The 17,277-nt window shown below is 56.9% G+C and overlaps 2 protein-coding genes across 11 annotated transcripts in view; one reads left to right on the top strand and one right to left on the bottom strand.

Annotated features, from left to right (window-relative positions):
* Positions 1-1,136: 1,136 nt before the first annotated feature.
* On the top strand, positions 1,137-15,077 carry TELO2 (telomere maintenance 2). 4 transcript variants are annotated; one of them, XM_066382969.1, is made up of 21 exons: positions 1,137-1,427; positions 2,207-2,542; positions 3,263-3,540; positions 5,776-5,844; positions 6,144-6,291; positions 6,627-6,729; positions 6,971-7,039; positions 7,169-7,310; positions 7,391-7,527; positions 8,052-8,131; positions 8,317-8,418; positions 8,790-8,878; positions 9,094-9,185; positions 9,469-9,585; positions 9,698-9,769; positions 10,868-11,044; positions 11,578-11,669; positions 12,270-12,369; positions 12,549-12,613; positions 12,865-12,980; positions 14,499-15,077. In XM_066382969.1, the coding sequence occupies exons 2-21, from the start codon at positions 2,208-2,210 to the stop codon at positions 14,603-14,605; spliced, it is 2,490 nt and encodes an 829-aa protein (XP_066239066.1). In that variant the 5' UTR covers positions 1,137-1,427; position 2,207; the 3' UTR covers positions 14,606-15,077. The 4 variants fall into 4 exon arrangements, with proteins under 4 accessions (XP_066239066.1, XP_066239065.1, XP_066239068.1 ...); XM_066382968.1 differs by having other exon boundaries at positions 12,862-12,980; XM_066382971.1 differs by lacking the exon at positions 14,499-15,077 and adding an exon at positions 13,358-13,526.
* Positions 15,078-15,178: 101 nt separating this feature from the next.
* IFT140 (intraflagellar transport 140) overlaps positions 15,179-17,277 on the bottom strand; it is a 108,901-nt gene continuing 106,802 nt past the window's right edge. For all 7 annotated transcript variants that reach the window (XM_066382964.1, XM_066382965.1, XM_066382960.1 and 4 more), the window contains exon 30: positions 15,179-15,948. In XM_066382964.1, the coding sequence (XP_066239061.1) occupies positions 15,745-15,948 (204 nt within the window). In that variant the 3' untranslated portion in view covers positions 15,179-15,744. The remainder of the gene's footprint in view (positions 15,949-17,277) is intronic.

Raw genomic sequence — 17,277 nt, 5'->3', positions numbered from 1 at the left:
TTTCAACCGGTGCGCAGCAAGAATTTTTAAAATAAGCAGTACCTGACTAGTTAGTCAGGGGCATTGACCTCTTTTACTTTAGATTGTCAAAAAATGACAACAGCCAACACAATAGCAATCCAGTATGAATGAATAAAAATTACAGCTAATTTTAAAAAAAGATTTTATTTACTCATTTTAGAGAAGGGGGGAGAGAGAGGAGGGGGAGGAGCAGGAAGCATCAACTCCCATATGTTCCTTGACTGAGCAAGCCCAGGGTTTCGAACCGGCGACCTCAGCGTTCCAGGTCAACGCCTTATCCACTGTGCCACCACAAGTCAGGCACAGCTAATTTTTTTTGGTCAGGTCGACAAACAATGTATTTTTTGGTGTGCCGCAGAATTTTAGTAATTAGTTTATGTTTGCCATGAAAAGTAAAAGGTTGAAAATCACTGGTCTAGGCTGAAATGGCAGCTCCCTGTGAAGTCTTCCCAGAACACTCCCAACGCTGCCAATAGGAGCTTCTGCCAAGACAGAAGGTGCCCTATCTGCGCTGTGCATTACGGCAGCCACTAGCTAGCTACAGGTGGCTACTGAGCCCTTGAAAAGCAGCTGGTGCGACCAAGGAACTGACTTGTTACTTTTATTTCATTTCGACTAATTTCCATAACCACCTGTGGCAGGTGGTCACATGCTGAACGTGCAGTCCTATTCCAGGATTCTACACTGCTACAATTCATGAATCCCTGAAACCATCCTCGTTGTTATTGCTTCCTTGTCTACAGCGCGTTTTCCTATAAGAGTCGTAGTTCCTGGAGAGCAGGGTCCTATTTCAGGATGGGGAGCGAGGCCGGACACTGGGTCGGTGTTCAAGTAGGTATCGTGGAGGAGCGCACGCGTAGCGCTTGGGAGAGAATTGGGTCTCTGGAGCTCAGGGGGACAGCACGGGGTGCTGGAGATCACTCCGGAAAATACGGACACGAAAGCAATGGGAAGGCGGCTCGGCCGCAAGCTGAGGAAGCCAGGTTGGAGCCTACAGGGGAGCACGCCCTCGCCCATAAAGGGGACTGAGTCCCACACGCCCCTCTGCTTTCCGCGCAGGCCCCGCCCCCGCCTCCGCCGGCGCAGGCGCAGATGCGGCCGCCCGTCCCGCGCCTCTTCCGGCTCTTCCACAGATTCGTCGCGATCCGTTAGCGGGACCCACGGTCTCCAAGTTCAGCCGCAGGGCTTCCTGGGCCCGGGAGCTCGTGCTCCGCGGCCGCGCGCGCTGGGAACTGAGCGTGGAGCAGGGCCTCGGCGGCCAGAGCGAATCGGCGGCGGGTCCACAGCGGCGGAGCGGCGCCTGAGCCCGCTGCAGCCGCTCCGAGACCCCTGCCTTCCGCCGAGGCCCTCCTCCGGCCCCCGAGACCCCCTCCATCCCACGAGGCCCCCTCCCGGCACACCACGAGGTGGGCTTCGGACGCACACTCGGTAGAGGGCGTAGGACGGGCGGATCGCGGGCAAACGGTGTGGCATGCACACCGCGCACGGGAGCCCGCGTCGACTGGGCTGGGTCCGGAGGCACCTGGCGCTTGGGGACACTCTGGGGCCCCTAATACAGTCTTATGAAGAGGCTGGGTGCACTGATGACAAGCTGGTGCCTCCTTAACGGTACTTAGACCTGCAGGGGCGCCATCTGAAATAAATCCTACCCATGTTCGGTTGTGGTTTCTGGAAAGGAAGGAAGTTTGGTGAGATGAACCGCAGCTGGGTGCATCAGGGAGTCTGAAGTGCAGTGATAGGTGCCCGTAGACCAGGGTCTCCCAGCCTCGGCCCTGTGGACATTTGGTTTGGATAAACCTCTGCTGTGGGGGCTGTCTTGTGCATTTGGAATGTTTACCAGCATCCCTGGCCTCTACCGTCTTCCAGTTGTGACAACTGAAGATGTTTCCAGTCACTGGCATGTGTCCCTGGACAGGTTGTCCTGGACAGGTAGAAGGCGTTATAGAGGGCCTTAGTTCCTGAAAAGGACTCTTGGTGGAAACAGTGAAAGATGGAGGTGGGGGAGATACTGCTGGGTAACAGCAGGAGTGAGGAGGAATGAAGTCCCCAGAAGCTTACTTAATAAGAGGTCAGACAGAGGGTGGGGGTTCCTGAGAATATGTGAAAAAGGCTTCCTTATCCGAGACTGGGTCCCAGGTGGATGTCCGTGGCTCTGTGCATTTCCCGTGTCCTTTCCTGTGAACAGGATGAATCCAGTGCCCTCTTCCGTCCGGCTCGCCGTCCAGGAGGCTGTTCACACCCTTTCATCTTCTGAGGATGGTGGCTGCATTTTCTCCACCCTGGCATCCCTGAAGCGGTATCTTGGAGAAACGGAGAACCCGGCCCTCAGTGGGGAGCAGGAGGAGTTTGCCAGGGTCCACTTTTCTGCCTTTCTCAGATGTCTTGTTGGCAAGCTGAGCCCAGACTGGCTGGAGCTGCTGCCCAATGGCCAGTTGGAGGAGTTGTGGGCCAGCTTCTTCTTGGAGGGCCCAGCTGACCAAGCCTTCCTGGTGCTGATGGAGGCCCTTGAGGGCACTTCCGGGTGAGTGGGGCTGGGTCTGATTAGGAGGTCGCTTGTTGCATCCAAAGGATAAGCATGGCCTGAAGGATTGCCAACCAATGGCAGGGCACTTGAAAATTAAAAGCGGTTTGTGTTCATCTCTGAAATGGGAATGCCTTTGCTCTCTGTCCTGTCCCTGATGTTGCTGGCGAAGGGAGGGAGCAGGAGTGTTTGAGTCCTACAGCTGAGCCAATGTTAGCACCAGACTGCGGTGACATGGGTGGCAGCTCATCACCATCCTCTTGGGCGCTCTCCTTCGCTCTGTGGCTCCCAGCTCTGTAGTGAGGCACCCAGGCACCACAGCAAGCTCACAGGACCCCCTTGCTGGGGTGGTTCCCAGAGTTCACATCAGCACAGGACAGTCCTTTGGGGGATGCCTTATTGGAAAGCTGGGGTTTCGGTGGTTGCTGAAAAAAGCCAGCACCTATGAAAAGCACAGCCAGGAGAGGGCGGTGGTGTCCACGGTGATGCCAAGGTAGGAGGCTGCGCTGGGCTCAACACAGGCTAGGGTCCCACTCCTAATTGTAGCTACTTGGTAGCGAGATTTAAATACTCTTCCTTTCCATGTGTATGGAAGATGTAAGGGCCAATTAAGTTGTTGGAATTACCTATTTAATGATAGCTATTGCTACTCATTTTGGTGGAGGGTGCTGAGGATGGAGGGGTTGGGGCTCCGCCCCCTCACACGTGCTCTTGGTTTAGTCCCAGTTTCCGTCTGATGAAGATGGCGGGACTGCTGGCCCGGTTCCTGAATGAGGGCAGGATGGCTGCTGTCATGGAGGGGCAGTGTCGGCAGCAGACAGAGCTGGCCTTTCCTCTGCTCCAGGAGACGCTCCTAATCAAGGTGGTGGGCTTGCCTGACCACCTGGGCAACTGTCTGCAGCAGGAGAACCTGGCTGAGTTCTTGCCCCAGAACTACTTTCCTCTGCTTGGGGCGGAGGCCATGCGGGTGCTGCAGGCGGTCGTGGACTCTCTCCGAGGTGAGGGCCCCTCCTGAGTGTTCCAACTGTTTTCTCAGGCTGCTGTCCCCTCCATTGCTCCTGGACCTCTGGGCACTTTGTAGTCTCTGGGTGGTGCTGTTGGTGGGTCAGAAGTCGTCTCCTGTTTGAGGTGGGATCGACCCATATAATGAAGGTTCACCCAGTTCTCTGCTGTTGACTTTGGAGCTGAAGCTGACTCTAGATTTCTTTAATTCTTTTTTTTTTGTATTTTTCTGAAGCTGGAAACGGGGAGGCAGTCAGACAGACTCCTGCATGCGCCCGACCAGGATCCACCCGGCATGCCCACCAGGGGGTGATGCTCTACCCATCAGGGGCCCCGCTCTGTTGTAACCAGAGCCATTCTAGCGCCTGAGGCAGAAGCCAGAGAGCCATTCTCAGCGCCCGGGCCAACTTTGCTCCAATGGAGCCTTGGCTGCGGGAGGGGAAGAGAGAGACAGAGGAAGTAGAGGGGGAGGGGTGGAGAAGCAGATGGGTGCTTCTCCTGTGTGCCCTGGCAGGGAGTCGAACCCGGGACTCCTGCACGCCAGGCCAACGCCCTACCACTGAGCCAACCAGCCAGGGCCTCTTTAATTCTTGGGTGGACATGATGAAGCCTGCCAGGTGGGGCTGCTTACCGCTGGGCCATTAGTGTCAGCGGAACGTCCCCACTCTGAAAACTGGAGTTCTTACTGTGACGAGGGTTCATCTCACTTGGCTATTGACTAGGGTTTGCTTGACCTTGTTGGCTTGGGTCTGTCTCAGTGTCTTTGTCACTGGTCATCTTGGGTACCTGGACAGGCACTGTGGCAGCAGTTTCTTGCGCACCCTTTCATCACAGAGCCTTTGAAGCGTCTGTTGTGGGGCAGGTGTCTCACCTGGGAGTGTGTGGCACTCGGAACTGTGGTGGTGGAACTGGCGCCAAGTTGGGCGCTGCTTGCGGCCCTTTCTGCGTGTTGCTTCATGGAGTCCTGGGTCTGTCTTTGAGGGGGGCACCATCACTGTCTGAGGGAGGGACCCACTACAAGGTGAGGCGTCTGCGTTTATCCTTCCCAGCCTCCCAACCCCACTGGTATTTGCTGGGTGGTGCCAATAGGATGTGCTGAAGGTATCCAGAATGTATTTTTTTTAAACTTACATTATTTCCGTTTTATTTATATTTAACTCTGAACAATGTTTTATTTTTTATTTTTATTTTATTCATTTTAGAAAGGATAGAGAGAGGGAGAGAGAGAGAGAGAGAGAAGAGAGAGAGAGACAGAGAAGGGGGAGGAGCAGGAAGCATCAACTCCCATTTGTGCCTTGACCAGGCAAGCCCAGGGTTTCAAACCGGCAACCTCAGCATTTCTAGGTCGACGCTTTATCCACTGCGCCACCACAGGTCAGGCCAGAATGTATTATATATAGTCTGCTTCACTGTGCAGGGGCTGTGCAGACACCCCGTTTCAGTCATTTCCATTGTGCATGCCCCTGTCCAACCTGGTTGGCTCCATCATCCAGGCTCTTCTAGGGGAGCGCTGCCGCCCACCCTCTCCTTCCTCCTATGTCCTTGTTTCCTCCCTTCTTCCCTATGGGTGGCTCAGAGCCCATCTGCTCCTACGATAGCCTTGGTCAGGCCCCTCTTAGTACTTCTCCTGGTGCTTTCTTACTCGTCTCTACTTTGGAGGGTCATTATAACAGTTAAGTGGGTGAATATGTGTAAAGCTTTTTAAACAGTTATTATTATTTATTTTTTAAACGAGAGAGAAAGAAAGACAGGAATGGTGAGAAATAAGAAGCATCAACTTGTACTTGTGGCACTTGAATCGTTCATTGATTGCTTTCTCATATGTGCCTTGACCAGGGGGCTCCAGCCGAGCCAGTGACCCCTTGCCCAAGCCAGCAACCTTGGGCTCAAGCCAGTGTCCATGGGGTCATGTCTATGATCCTGTGCTCAAAACGGTGACCCTGCACTCAAGCCAGAATTCTTGGTGTTTCAAACCTGGGTCCTCGGCATCCCAGGTCAACGCTCTATCCACTACACCACCCCCTGGTCAGGCAAATAGTTATTATTATTAGCTCTCCAAATTAGAAGCAATCCTATTAAGATTATGGTTGGATTTGATTGAATGAATTGGCACTTTTACAACATGGAGTTTGCCTGTCCAGGAAAGAGGTCAGTCCCCACTTATCAGGTATCCCTTGATAGCCTTACCACCATCCTCCTTTAAAATCCAAAAATTTTCCTTCCTGTCCCAGGCGGCTTGGACTGCTCTGTCTCCTTCGTGTCTCTGATCATCGGGAAAGCCTGTGTCTATGGGAGGCAGAGTGAGTGTTTCCTGTCTGGGGATAAGCCATAGCATGTTCTGACCCTCTCCACCTCTCTCCTAGTGGCTGTCCTGGGAGGGGGTGGGCAGCATGTTTCCCTGGCGAAGGTTGGAAGTACTGCTGTGTGTCCCAAAACAGCAATAGTCCCTTTGCTTGGGCCTGGCCATGTGTGGGCAGATGCCAGCTGTCCTGGGCTCCTTGGTGGGGGCGTGGTTATGCAGTCAGTGGGCCTGTGGGCTGCAGACAATGGATGCCCCATGGCCCCGGGCTCAGGGCCTTCTCTGGTTCCTTCCCCTCAGAGGAGATCTTGGGCATGCTGGTGCCCAGGCTGACAGCACTCACGCAGGGCAGCTGCCTCTGGCAGCGGGTCTGTTGGCGCCTGGTGGAATGCGTGCCCGACCGCGCCATGGAGGCCGTGTTGACAGGGCTTGTGGAGGCTGCCCCTGGGTAAGAAGCAAGGCACCCTTCCCACTGCATATGCTCTTTCTCTTCCAAGAAGGCGGAAGGTGAGGACCAAGATGACACCTTGCATCCCTTTCTGCGTATTCGGTTTCTGGCCCTTCACACGAAAGGCTGGCCCCTCCTACTCTAGGTGGAAGTATTTAACTCTGGGTTGCCATCAGGCATCGAGGCGCTGGGCTCTCCCTGGTCTCCATGTTGATCAGGAAGAGGGAGCTCTGGACCCCTGGAGCTGAAGCGTTCACCCGGGCTCCTGTGGGTAGTGCGAAGCCCAGGGCCCAGCCGATTTATTGAGGTTCTCTCTTCCCCTCTGTGCCTCACAGGCCTGAAGTCCTCTCTCGACTGCTGGGGAACCTGGTGGTGAAGAGTAAGAAGGCCCAGTTTGTGATGACCCAGAAGCTTCTGCTCCTGCAGTATAGACACACGGTGAGAGTGCCCGCACAGGTGTGGGCTGTGGGTCGCCTCAGGTCCCAAAATGACTTAGCAGTAGGGCTGGAGCAGAGCTCAGCTGCCCGGGAAGTGTCCCTGTCCTTCAGCCTAGACCTGTTCCTGCTCCAGGATTCCCGGGCAGACAGTCCTTGGCCCCCTAGGTCTCCCTGGCCAGACAGCAGCGAGGGGGTGGTGTCTGCCTGCTGGACGGTGACAAGATTCCTGACTTCTGTTGCAGACACCTGTGTTGCAAAGCCTGCTGGGGTATCTGGCCATGGACAGCCAGCGGCGCCCACTCCTCATACAGGTAAGTGCTGCCTGGTCCTTGCACTGTCCCAGGACCACCTTCTGGTGGACGAGGAGGAGGCATCTTCCTGCTTGGGATGGAGGGGAGGTGGGTGGAGCTGTGTGACTGCCAGGGCTGTGTGCCTACTAGGCCCTGAAGGAGCTCCTGGAGACGTGGGGTAGCAGCAGCGCCATCCGCCACACACCCCTGCCGCAGCAGTGCTACGTCAGCAGAGCTGTCCTCATCTGCTTGGCACACCTGAGGGACACAGAGCTCCAGGACAGCCGGGATGGTGAGCAGGTGGTGGGGCACCCCGTCCCGTTCCCCGCTTTCCTGCACACGTGCTCAGCACGCGCACATTGGTGCTTCCAGAGCTGCTGGGCAGCCTCATGGCGGGGGTGAAGTGCCGCCTGGACAGCAGCCTGCCCGCCGTGCGCCGCCTGGGCATGATCGTGGCCGAAGTGGCCAGTGCCCGGCTCCACCCTGAGGGCCCGCCCCTGAAGTTCCAGGTGAGCAGTGGCTGTGCCCACATGGTCTCCCCAAGCTGCTGTTGGTCTAGCCCCAGCGTCACCTCACCTTCCTGGGCCCACCGTCATGGAACATCTCTCTGTTGGTGTCGAGTTGGCCTTGGTGACCCTGCCAAGGGTTCACGGCTTAGAGGGGAAAGGAGGGGGAGCCCCTCTGCTCTGCCCGAGCTGGTCCCCGGGGGGATCCCTGGGGTTTAGCTATCAGGTCACCCTGGGCGTCCCCCCTTCTCTCCATCACCCTCTGGACCACCTCGGGGGCGCTGCCATGCTGGCTCTGTCCGGGAGATTCTCAGCTCCCTCAGGAGAGGGGGCCCTTTAGCCCTTTAGCCTCAGCACAACTGTTGCCTTCGGTCAAGATTGATAATTTCAAAGTTGTTCTTGAGCGGCTCTGGCTGTCAGAGGCTGAGGTGTCGAGACTGGGGGCTGCAGTGGGAGGGCCGTGGAGGGGCCCAGCCCTGCTGCTTCTGCCGGTCCCGGCCCACTGAGTCCAGGGCTTTCCGTTGCAGTACGAAGAAGATGAACTGAGCTGCGAGTTGCTGGCCTTGGCCACCCCCCAGCCTGCTGCTGACAGCCCCTCAGAGGCGGGGTGAGGTTCCCCCACGCTGAGCTCCGGGCATGGTCAGCCAGGCGGGGGTCTCATCATTCTGGACTCGCGCTGAGACAGAGCAGAGAAGGCTAGGGTGGGGGCAGGAGCGTTCCTTAGGAAGCATAGGTTCTGGGACCAGACACTTGTGAGGTTGTCCCTTAATGGTTCCTTCTTGTTTCCCAAAGCCCGCCTGTCACTCCACTCACTGAAGAGACCCCTGAAAAACAGACTGTAGATGGTGGAGTTCCCCAGGTGCAGCCAGAGGGCTCTGACTCTGAGCTTGACAGGTAGGGTGACAGATCTCCGGTGAGGAGGCACTGAGGCCCGGGGCAGTCCCATGCGGTATCAGAGCCAGTGAGCTGAGCTTGAGGGCTGAAGGGCCTGTCTGGAGACAGTGGTCAGCCTGCAGACCTGTGCTGGCTCTCGGCTCTCTTGTCTTTCTTTCCAATGTGGAAACCAGCATGGGGGGCCCAGCTTCCTGCAGCCTTAGCCCCTCAGCTGTTCCTGAAGCCTTAGGGGCTGGGAGATGAGTTTCGGTGACTTAGGAACTTGTCCTGGTGGTGGGGGGGCACCCAGCCTTAGCTCTCAGGGACTCCCTCCTTGCCTGTTGTCTGCTCCTGGGTGACACAGGCTCCTCATGTCTGTGCTTCTTCCGCAGTGATGATGAGTTTGTCCCCTATGACATGTCAGGGGACCAGGAGCTAAAGAGCAGCAAGGCACCCATGTACGTCCGGGACTGTGTGGAAGGTAGACCTCTTCACGTGGCATGAGCCCCACTGACGCCCTGTGGCAAGGCCTCGGCCCCAAGCACAGCCCTGCCCTTAGGCAGCTGGGCTGTGGGACCTGTTCATGTTCTGCGGGTTCACCTGCTTTCTGCCCAGGGCCCAGACCCTGGCTGCCGGCTCTGCCGTGGTCAAGGTCAGGGCCAAGGACTGATGGAGACCCATGTGGGTTCTCTGCAGCCCTGACCACGTCGGAGGACTGGGAGCGCTGGGAGGCAGCCCTGCGGGCCCTCGAGGGGCTGGTCTTCAGAAACCCGGCGGCCACTCGGGAGGTGAGCAGGTAGAGGGGTGGGTTGTAGGGGTCATGGGGGTGGGTGGTGTCCTGGGAGGAACACGTGCCGTAAGAGAACCTGGCCTGGCTCGTGTTATATGCTTCAGTGGCTCTGTGTCCCCATAGGAGGCCTGTATCTGGGGCCTCTGCTGGGATGACGGGTGGAGGACACGGTGTCCCAGGCTCTCTGTGAGATGTGTCCCTTCCAATGTCAGGAAAGTTGAGGGTTGCAGGGGACCTGGGGCAGGTCCGGGGGCTGAAGGCGCCCTGACTCCTGTCTGCAGGTGAGCTTGGAGCTGGCCAAGGTGCTCTTACACCTAGAGGAGAAGACAAGAGTGGTGGGGTTCGAGGGGCTGCGCCAGAGAGCCATGGTTGCTGTCACAGTCACAGACCCAGCCCGGGTGAGTCCCAGCGGCCATGGGGTGTCGAGGTCACGCCGCCCCGGGTAGTGCCTGTGTTGGAGCCTACCTCCGGGTTTGTGACCTATAGCAACCTCTCATCTGTCTGGCGCAGGTGGCAGAGTATCTGACCTCACAGTTCTATGCCATCAACTACAGCCTCCGCCAGCGCATGGACATCCTGGACGTGAGTGCCCTGGGCGTCCCTGTCCCACTTGTCAGGCCCAAACTGCCCGAATGGGGGGGGGGGCACCAGGCCTAGGGCAAAGTCTGGGAACAGGTGTTTGCCAAAGCCTGTATGGGCATGAGCAGGGGGCATGAGCGGGTGGTGAGCACCTTGTGACTGGCCCTGAGAGGCTGGGACCAGCATCTGTCTGATGGAAAAGAAGGAAATTCCGACACCTGCCACAGTGTGGATGAGCCTGAGGATGTTGTGCTCAGTGAATTAAGCCAGACACAGAAAGACAAATACTGTGTGATTCCATCACACGAGGTTCCTCGAGGAGTTAAGATTCCTGCTACTGGCCGGGGGGAGGGGGGTGGGGAATTAGTGCTCAGTGGGGACAGAGGTTCATTTTGGGGAGCTTAAGAAGTTCTGGAGATGGATGGTGGGCATGGTTACACAACAGTGTGCGTGTACTTAATGTCACTGGCCTGTGCACTTACAGTGGTTAAGATGGGACATGTTATGTGTATTTTTCTAGAGTAAAGTGAAGACTTGGAGAACACAAAAAATTTACCATTTTAGTGTTTACATTTCAGTGGCATTTGGTATATTCATGATGTTGTATGACTGTCACATCTACTTGCAGAAAGTCTTGCATCACCCCCAAAAGACAGCCTGCGAGCACTCATTTCCCTTCCCGAACTCTGTAACCAACAGTCCACTCATGCTCTCTGTGGACTGGCCTGGATAAGAGGAATCAGACTCGTGGCCACCTGTCTGCCTTCTTTCAGGGGTCTGTTTTCAGGGCCACCCCCATGCAGCCCTCATGACCTGTGAGGCAGGGGCAGGACTGGGTGAGCTTTGGGACAAGAAGCAGCCGAGTGAGGCGAGTGAAGGTGCTGGCTGGTCACCAGGGAGCATGCGCACCTCTCCCTCCTGTCCTCACACAAAGCGAAGTGATCCTGAGATACTTGGAACTGACTGTGTGGTTCCCTGAACTTCTCGCGCAAAGACAGCCAGAGCTGCTGGTGCTGTTGGGACACCCTGTTTACCTTGAACTAGAAAATGTTATCCTTCCCCAGGGTGACAGCGGCTGCCCTGGGTCCTTCTCTCTTCTAGGTCCTGATTCTGGCAGCCCAGGAGCTGTCCCGGCCTGGGCGTCTCAGAAGGGCTCCCCAGTGCAGCTCGCTGGGCCCCAGCAGCCAGCCCAGCGGCCAGCCCAGCTGTGCGGTGGCTCCCACCTGGCGCGCAGTGGTGGATGAGAGGATCAGAAGGAAGACACGGCGCTTCTCAAAGGTCAGCCAGGACTCAGGTCAGACCCTTATGGGTGGGGACTTTGGGCAGGCTGGCTGAGCGGTCGGTGACCGGCAGGCACTGTCTGAATGGAGGGGGTGGCTCCAAGTGCTGGTGTTCCGTGAACGGAGTTTTTTGGCACAAACTGAGTGACGTGACATGCTGTAGGGCATCGAACTGAACTAGTTTTTTTTTTTTTTCTTTGAACTGAACTAGTTTTAAGACACGCAGTTAGGTGTGAACAAAAGCCCTTAGAATTCAACAAAAGCTACAGATGGCCTCGTATGGGCAGTGTTGTTGGGGGTCCATGTAGGCTAGGGCTGATTGTGCCCCCCAGGGATATTTGGCTACATCTGGAGACATTCTTGGTTGTCATGGCACTGGGTGCTGCTGGCATCCAGCCAGTGTGGTCCAAGGAAGCTGCTTTCCCTGCCCGGGTGCACAGGATGCCCCTCCATGAGAGCTTCCTGCGTGGGAGAGGGGAGGCTGTGCTCCACGTCTAGTGTGGCGCCCTGTGGGCACTGTGTGTTTGGCAGGGCTCTCCCAGGCAGGCGCCGGCTGGCAGCCCCAACGAATTCAACTCAGTGGCTGGCTACTTCTTCTTCCCCCTCATTCAGGGTTTTGACAGGTGAGTGGGCAGCCTGGGCTTTGGGGAACATGAGCCCTGGATACCTCCGAGGCCATGAGGCTTCCCAGGGTGGGGTCTGAGGTGAGGCTCGGGGCATTAAGATCAGTCACATCTTTGGCAGTGGTTGTCGTAAAGTAAATGGTGTGGAAAGGGCCTCAGGTGTTTCCTATCACAGATGTCAGGTTTGTGATGTGGCCAGAGCCTTGCTGTGGTGCTTTGATGCTGCAAGTGCTCTGGCCACCACTGTACAGGGTGTGATACTCTAGTGATAGTGGGTAGGGCCATGGACTGGAGCCCTTGCCTTTGGAGGCAAGGCTGGGGGCTGCTGCCTTTGCTGCATGTGGCCCTGCAGGTGGTGGCCTTGCTTCCCTCAAGTGCCATGCTCCTCCTTCCTGACCCAGGCCCTGGCTTATGACAGGCAGCCATGCAGAATGACTAGGTGCCTGTCCAACACCTTCTCCTTATGGCTGCAGGTACTACATGGGGATAGGCAGTGAGGAGCAGCATGCAGGGCGCAGGGATGTCCACTGCTGGCCCAGAAGGTTGGGGAGTTGGCTCTGAGTGCCAGACCTGCACCATTTACCTGATTCTGTGTTGTAGGCCTCTGGTGACCTTTGACCTTTTGGGAGATGACCAATTGGTTCTTGGGAGGCTGGCGCACACCTTAGGGGTCCTGATGTACCTGGCTGTGAATACCATGGTGAGCTGGGAGATGGCAGCTGATGGCCCCCACTTTGTGTGGAGTGTGTGCCAGCAGTTTGTCCTTCCTGTGGGCCTCGCTTTGGCCCTAGGGACCAGAGTGTTTGGACCTTAAGAAAGTGCCCATAGTGGGGACTGCTGGATGCCAGGACTCCTGCTCACTGGCCTCTGTTGTTCCAGGTGGCTGTGCCAATGGGCAAGGCTCTGCTGGAGTTCGTGTGGGCTCTTCGCTTCCATGTGGACCCGTGAGTGACCAAGGGATTAAGGACAGTGGTCCCACGTGGACACAGTAGGGTCAGGGGTCTGAATCCTACAGAGTGGATATCAGGAGGCTGATGGTGGCTCCCAGGGGGGTTGGGAGGCATCTTGGCCCAGCACAAGGAAGGGGGCTAGGCAGGGCCAGGCGTGCTTTTGTTGTTGGCGGGGCTGCTGTGCTCGGAGGAAAATCAGGGTCTCCCGCTAGGCTGTGGCTCCAGCCCTTTGCCTTGCTCAGCAGCTATGTGCGCCGGGGCTTGCTGTCCGCCGTCTCCTCCGTCCTCCTCAGTGTTCCAGCCGAGCGACTGTTGGCTGACCTGCCAGACGAGCTCCTGGAAGCCCGGTCATGGTTGGCAGGTGAGCACTGTGCCCAAGGCTGTGGTAGCAAGGTGGGTGGGAGGCTGGTGCAGCCTGGCGGGTTCCGTGGCCATCAGGGTGCACGGGACATCGCAGAGCTTCCCACGGCCCAGCGTGAGTGTGGTGTCCCTCCTGTCTGCACGAAGTATCCCCAGTGTGGGGGTGGGAACATGGACATTGTTGGGGTCAGTGGGAAGTCCTGCAGAGGGATCTGAGACAAGGCACACTGATGTGGGAGATGGCATCTGTATTCATTCTGGAAAATTCCAGCTGTTTGGAAAGGTTACCAGACTCATAAAGTGAACACTAGTACCCTCCCTAGATTCATTGATTATTAGTATTTTGCCGTACTTTGTTCCCATCTCCCTCATCTACAGGTTTTCAAAAAGTCTGTTGTGACCAGTATGACCTCCCACCTGTAGCCATTTGAGCCAGCTCTCAGAGCCACCACCCCCACTGCTGTCATCAGGGCTCATGGCTGGGACTAGAACCTGTCATCTATGGCCATACATGAAGGCTCAGTTTGCAACAACGGGGTCTTTTTTTTTTTTCCTTTTTTTTTTTTTTTTTGTATTTTTCTGAAGCTGGAAATGGGGAGAGATAGTCAGACTCCCGCATGCGCCCGACCGGGATCCACCCGGCACGCCCACCAGGGGGCGACGCTCTGCCCACCGGGGGCTATGCTCTGCCCCTCCGGGGCGTCGCTCTGCTGCGACCAGAGCCACTCTAGCGCCTGGGGCAGAGGCCGAGGAGCCATCCCCAGCGCCCGGGCCATCTTTGCTCCAATGGAGCCTTGGCTGCGGGAGGGGAAGAGAGACAGAGAGGAAGGAGGGGGGGTGGAGAAGCAAATGGGCGCTTCTCCTATGTGCCCTGGCCGGGAATCGAACCCGGGTACCCTGCACGCCAGGCCGACGCTCTACCGCTGAGCCAACCGGCCAGGGCCCGGGGTCTTTCTTTCTGCCAGATGCTGGATCTGGCCAAGGATCCAGAGCTGTCCTGCATCCCCAGCCCCTCCAATTCCTTGTCCTGTTAGTTGGTGTGCATAGTGCCCGAGTGGGTTTCTGTGATTGGTCTCATGTGCGTGTCAGGGTGGTCCTGGGTGGTGCCAGGCCTTTTCCAGGGTCTCGTGCCACAGCATGTGGCACCCAGCCTCCCTCGTCCCAGGATGGGCTCCACCATCTTGGGGTGAGAGTTACAGCCTTGGAATGAGCCTTTGGAGGGACGTGTGTTTATTCTTCCAGCTGCCTCCTGACCTGGCTGGAGTTCCCAGCCAGGTGGAGGGGAGCCTCCTGCACAGGGACACAGCAGACAGCCCTTTGCTGACATCTGGGTGCACCTCTTACCAGGGACCTTGGCAAGGGGGTTATGAGCCCCAAGCTTGAAGCCCAGGGCAGCTGGCCATGCCAGGCCCCTGTAGGGGCTCCCTCAGGAAGACTTAAGGGAAACAAAGCTGACGAGGGCTAGCCTGTTCAGCACCTTGTAATGCTGCTTGTTTTCTGGTTTTATCTTCATTGGTAGATGTGGCCGAGAAGGACCCGGATGAGGACTGCAGGATGCTGGCTGTGAAGGCGCTGCTGCTTCTGGAGAAACTCAAAGACAAGCTCCTGCCACTGCCTTCTCCTTAGTCCCTGGGCACCTTTCCTGCTGGAAGGGCAGGCCGGGAGGGCCGCGCAGAAGGCCTGAGGAGTGAGGCTGGCACGTGGGCTCTGTAGTGCCGCCGCTCAGGCAGGCCGCCCACCCGGGACTGGGCGAGCAAGCAGGAAGGCCCACCCGTGCTGCTGCTTAGAGCCCCGGTCTGGGTGCTCAGCGACAAGTCCATGCCCGGGCCTCAGTACCGCCTCGACGACAGAGCACCCTGCACACTGCGGCGGGGTTCCTGAGGAGGGACACGGGCAGGCTCTGAAGGTGGCTGGTGGGGCTGGGGAAGGGCGCTGCTGTCAGGGCCTGGATGTGCTGCTGGGGGCTGCCGGCCCCCTCTGGGCTCCTTAGCATTGTGTCCTCAGTCCCTTTCCTCACCTGAAGGCAGGTGAGAGTAAAAAGACAACAAAAATTAAGAATAAAAAGGAGCTACCAGTGCTCAAACCTACACTTGTGGCTTTCACTGGGTAGCAGGCGCCTCAGTGCCTAGACAAGCCATGCAGAGGGGAGACGTGACCAGGGGAATGGGGAGCAGGGCCAGGCTGGAAGGGGCACAGTCCTCTGAGGAAATACACTTTATTAGTTTCAGTAGCCAGTGGGCGGAGCCTAAGCTCCCTTCCCCTTGCTTTGTCATGGTGCCAGCTCCTCCCTCAGAGTGGGAGCTGGTGACAGAAGGGGCACAGGCTGCCTCATGGCGAGAACCCACCCCCTGGCCACTGGTGTCTCCTCAGGAATGGCCCTGTGGTCAGGAACTGTGCATCTTGCTGGAAACTTGGATGCATGTCAGACAACCTACTTGAGTGCTGGGAGGAGGCACAGTGACTGTTAACATTCTCAGTTTGTGAAGTACTAGAAGTTTCTTAGGCTTTACAACGAATACTCCGAGAACGCCACGGGAATGATGAGCCAGCTCCCCCAACAGTAAAGAGGCTAAACCAGAGCTAGGAACTAGCAGGACTAGGGACGCGGGCGGGAGGGCTTAGAAACGACCGCTGCCCTCTCGGCAGGCCAGCCTGGCCCTGGGCCCAACAGCTAAAAAGGACTCAAACTTTCTTTCCCAAAAGACAGGCTCTTGCTACTACTGATAACTAGAAAGTTCCAGAAGGGCTTTCGCTGCAGCAGGCCCTCAGGGCTCATTCTCGATCTCCTCCGTCACCTCCTCATCCGCCTCCCTGGGGTCCTCCGTGCTGTGGTGGATGCGCTCGGGCACGATGCGCACCAGGGGGATGCCCAGGGCCCGGTGCACGGCGTCCGCAGTCTCCTGAGTTATGTAGTAGGACAGTTTGGCAGCAGGAAGTCTCTTTCGCATCTGCTCCAGATACTTGTAGGCCTGCGGCACATGGAACAGCCATTACTGGGTTAGCCCACTTCACAACCAGGACACCACTGCAGGGAGTTTCCTGAACACCCACCCCTTGAGGTCAGAGGAGAGCTGTCTCTGCTTCTCAGGTGAGGGACTTGGGTACAATCTGGGACTCCCCAGCCTTCCTAAGGGTGGTGGTGTCTGAGGACAGCCCAGCTCAGGCCCTCACGGTCACTGCTGCGAGCTGTGACCAGCACTACCAGCTGAAAAGGAGCCAGTTTCCTGGAAAGCCGTGAGCAGCAGCCCATGTATAAGAACCCATGGGTGTTTTGGGACCATGCTCCCTCTAGGACCTGGAAGTGCACCTGGACCTACACAGGGAGACCGAGGGAAGGATGGCTTCACGTCTCCATCTTTTTCATGCACTCTGGGGCATATGCTTGTCTGGTTGGAGGGCAGGCAGCAATCTACATGGTTTGTCTTAATTGTTTTGATCAAGCCTTCAAAGTACCCCAGCTAATTAGGCCCATGATTAATTTGAGTCTCTTGTATGTATGGTCCTTGACCCTATGCCGGCAAACTGTGGAATTGTTAGTGTTTTCCTGTGGAACTTCTTCTGGTCCTGCCTGTGGAAATATGGGGGAGAGAATGGGGATGACACAGCAGCTTGGGGGCAAGGGTTCTCAGGCAGAACCAGTGTGCTAGGCCTGCTACACCTGCCCACACCTGTGCACACCTGCCCATACCTGCTGTGTCTGCCCGCACCTGTTTATACCGACCTATGCCTACGGTGCCTGCCCACACATGCCCTTACCTGCCCAAATCTGCTAAACTAGCCTATGCCTGCTATGCCTGCTACACCTGCCCACACCTGTGCACACCTGCCCATACCTGCTGTCTGCCCACACCTGTTTATACTGACCTATGCCTACGGTGCCTGCCCACACATGCCCTTACCTGCCCAAATCTGCTAAACTAGCCTATGCCTGCTATGCCTGCTCACACCTGCCATACCTGTCCACACTTGCCGTGCCTGCCCGCACCTGCTAAAACTTGCTCTACCCACTCACCCACAGGAAGGGCCACACATAAACATGAGGAAGAAGGAACAGGGCCTCATGTGGCTTCTAAGAAATACCCATAAGGTACACTTTATATCAATTCAGAATGCAGCCCTGTCCAGTTGGCTCAGTAGATGGAGCATCAGCCCAGTGTACAGATATCTGGGCTCAATTTCAGGTCAGGGTACACAGGAGAAGCAGCCCTCTGCTACTCTCCCCATCACCTCCCTTTTCTGCTCCTGCAGACAGTGGCTCAAATGTCAGCCTCAGGTGCTAAAAATAGCTTGGTTGATTC

Source organism: Saccopteryx leptura, chromosome 4 (assembly GCF_036850995.1).
Source record: "Saccopteryx leptura isolate mSacLep1 chromosome 4, mSacLep1_pri_phased_curated, whole genome shotgun sequence".
Lineage (NCBI taxonomy): Eukaryota > Metazoa > Chordata > Mammalia > Chiroptera > Emballonuridae > Saccopteryx > Saccopteryx leptura.
This window is presented reverse-complemented; position numbering and strand designations above follow the sequence as displayed.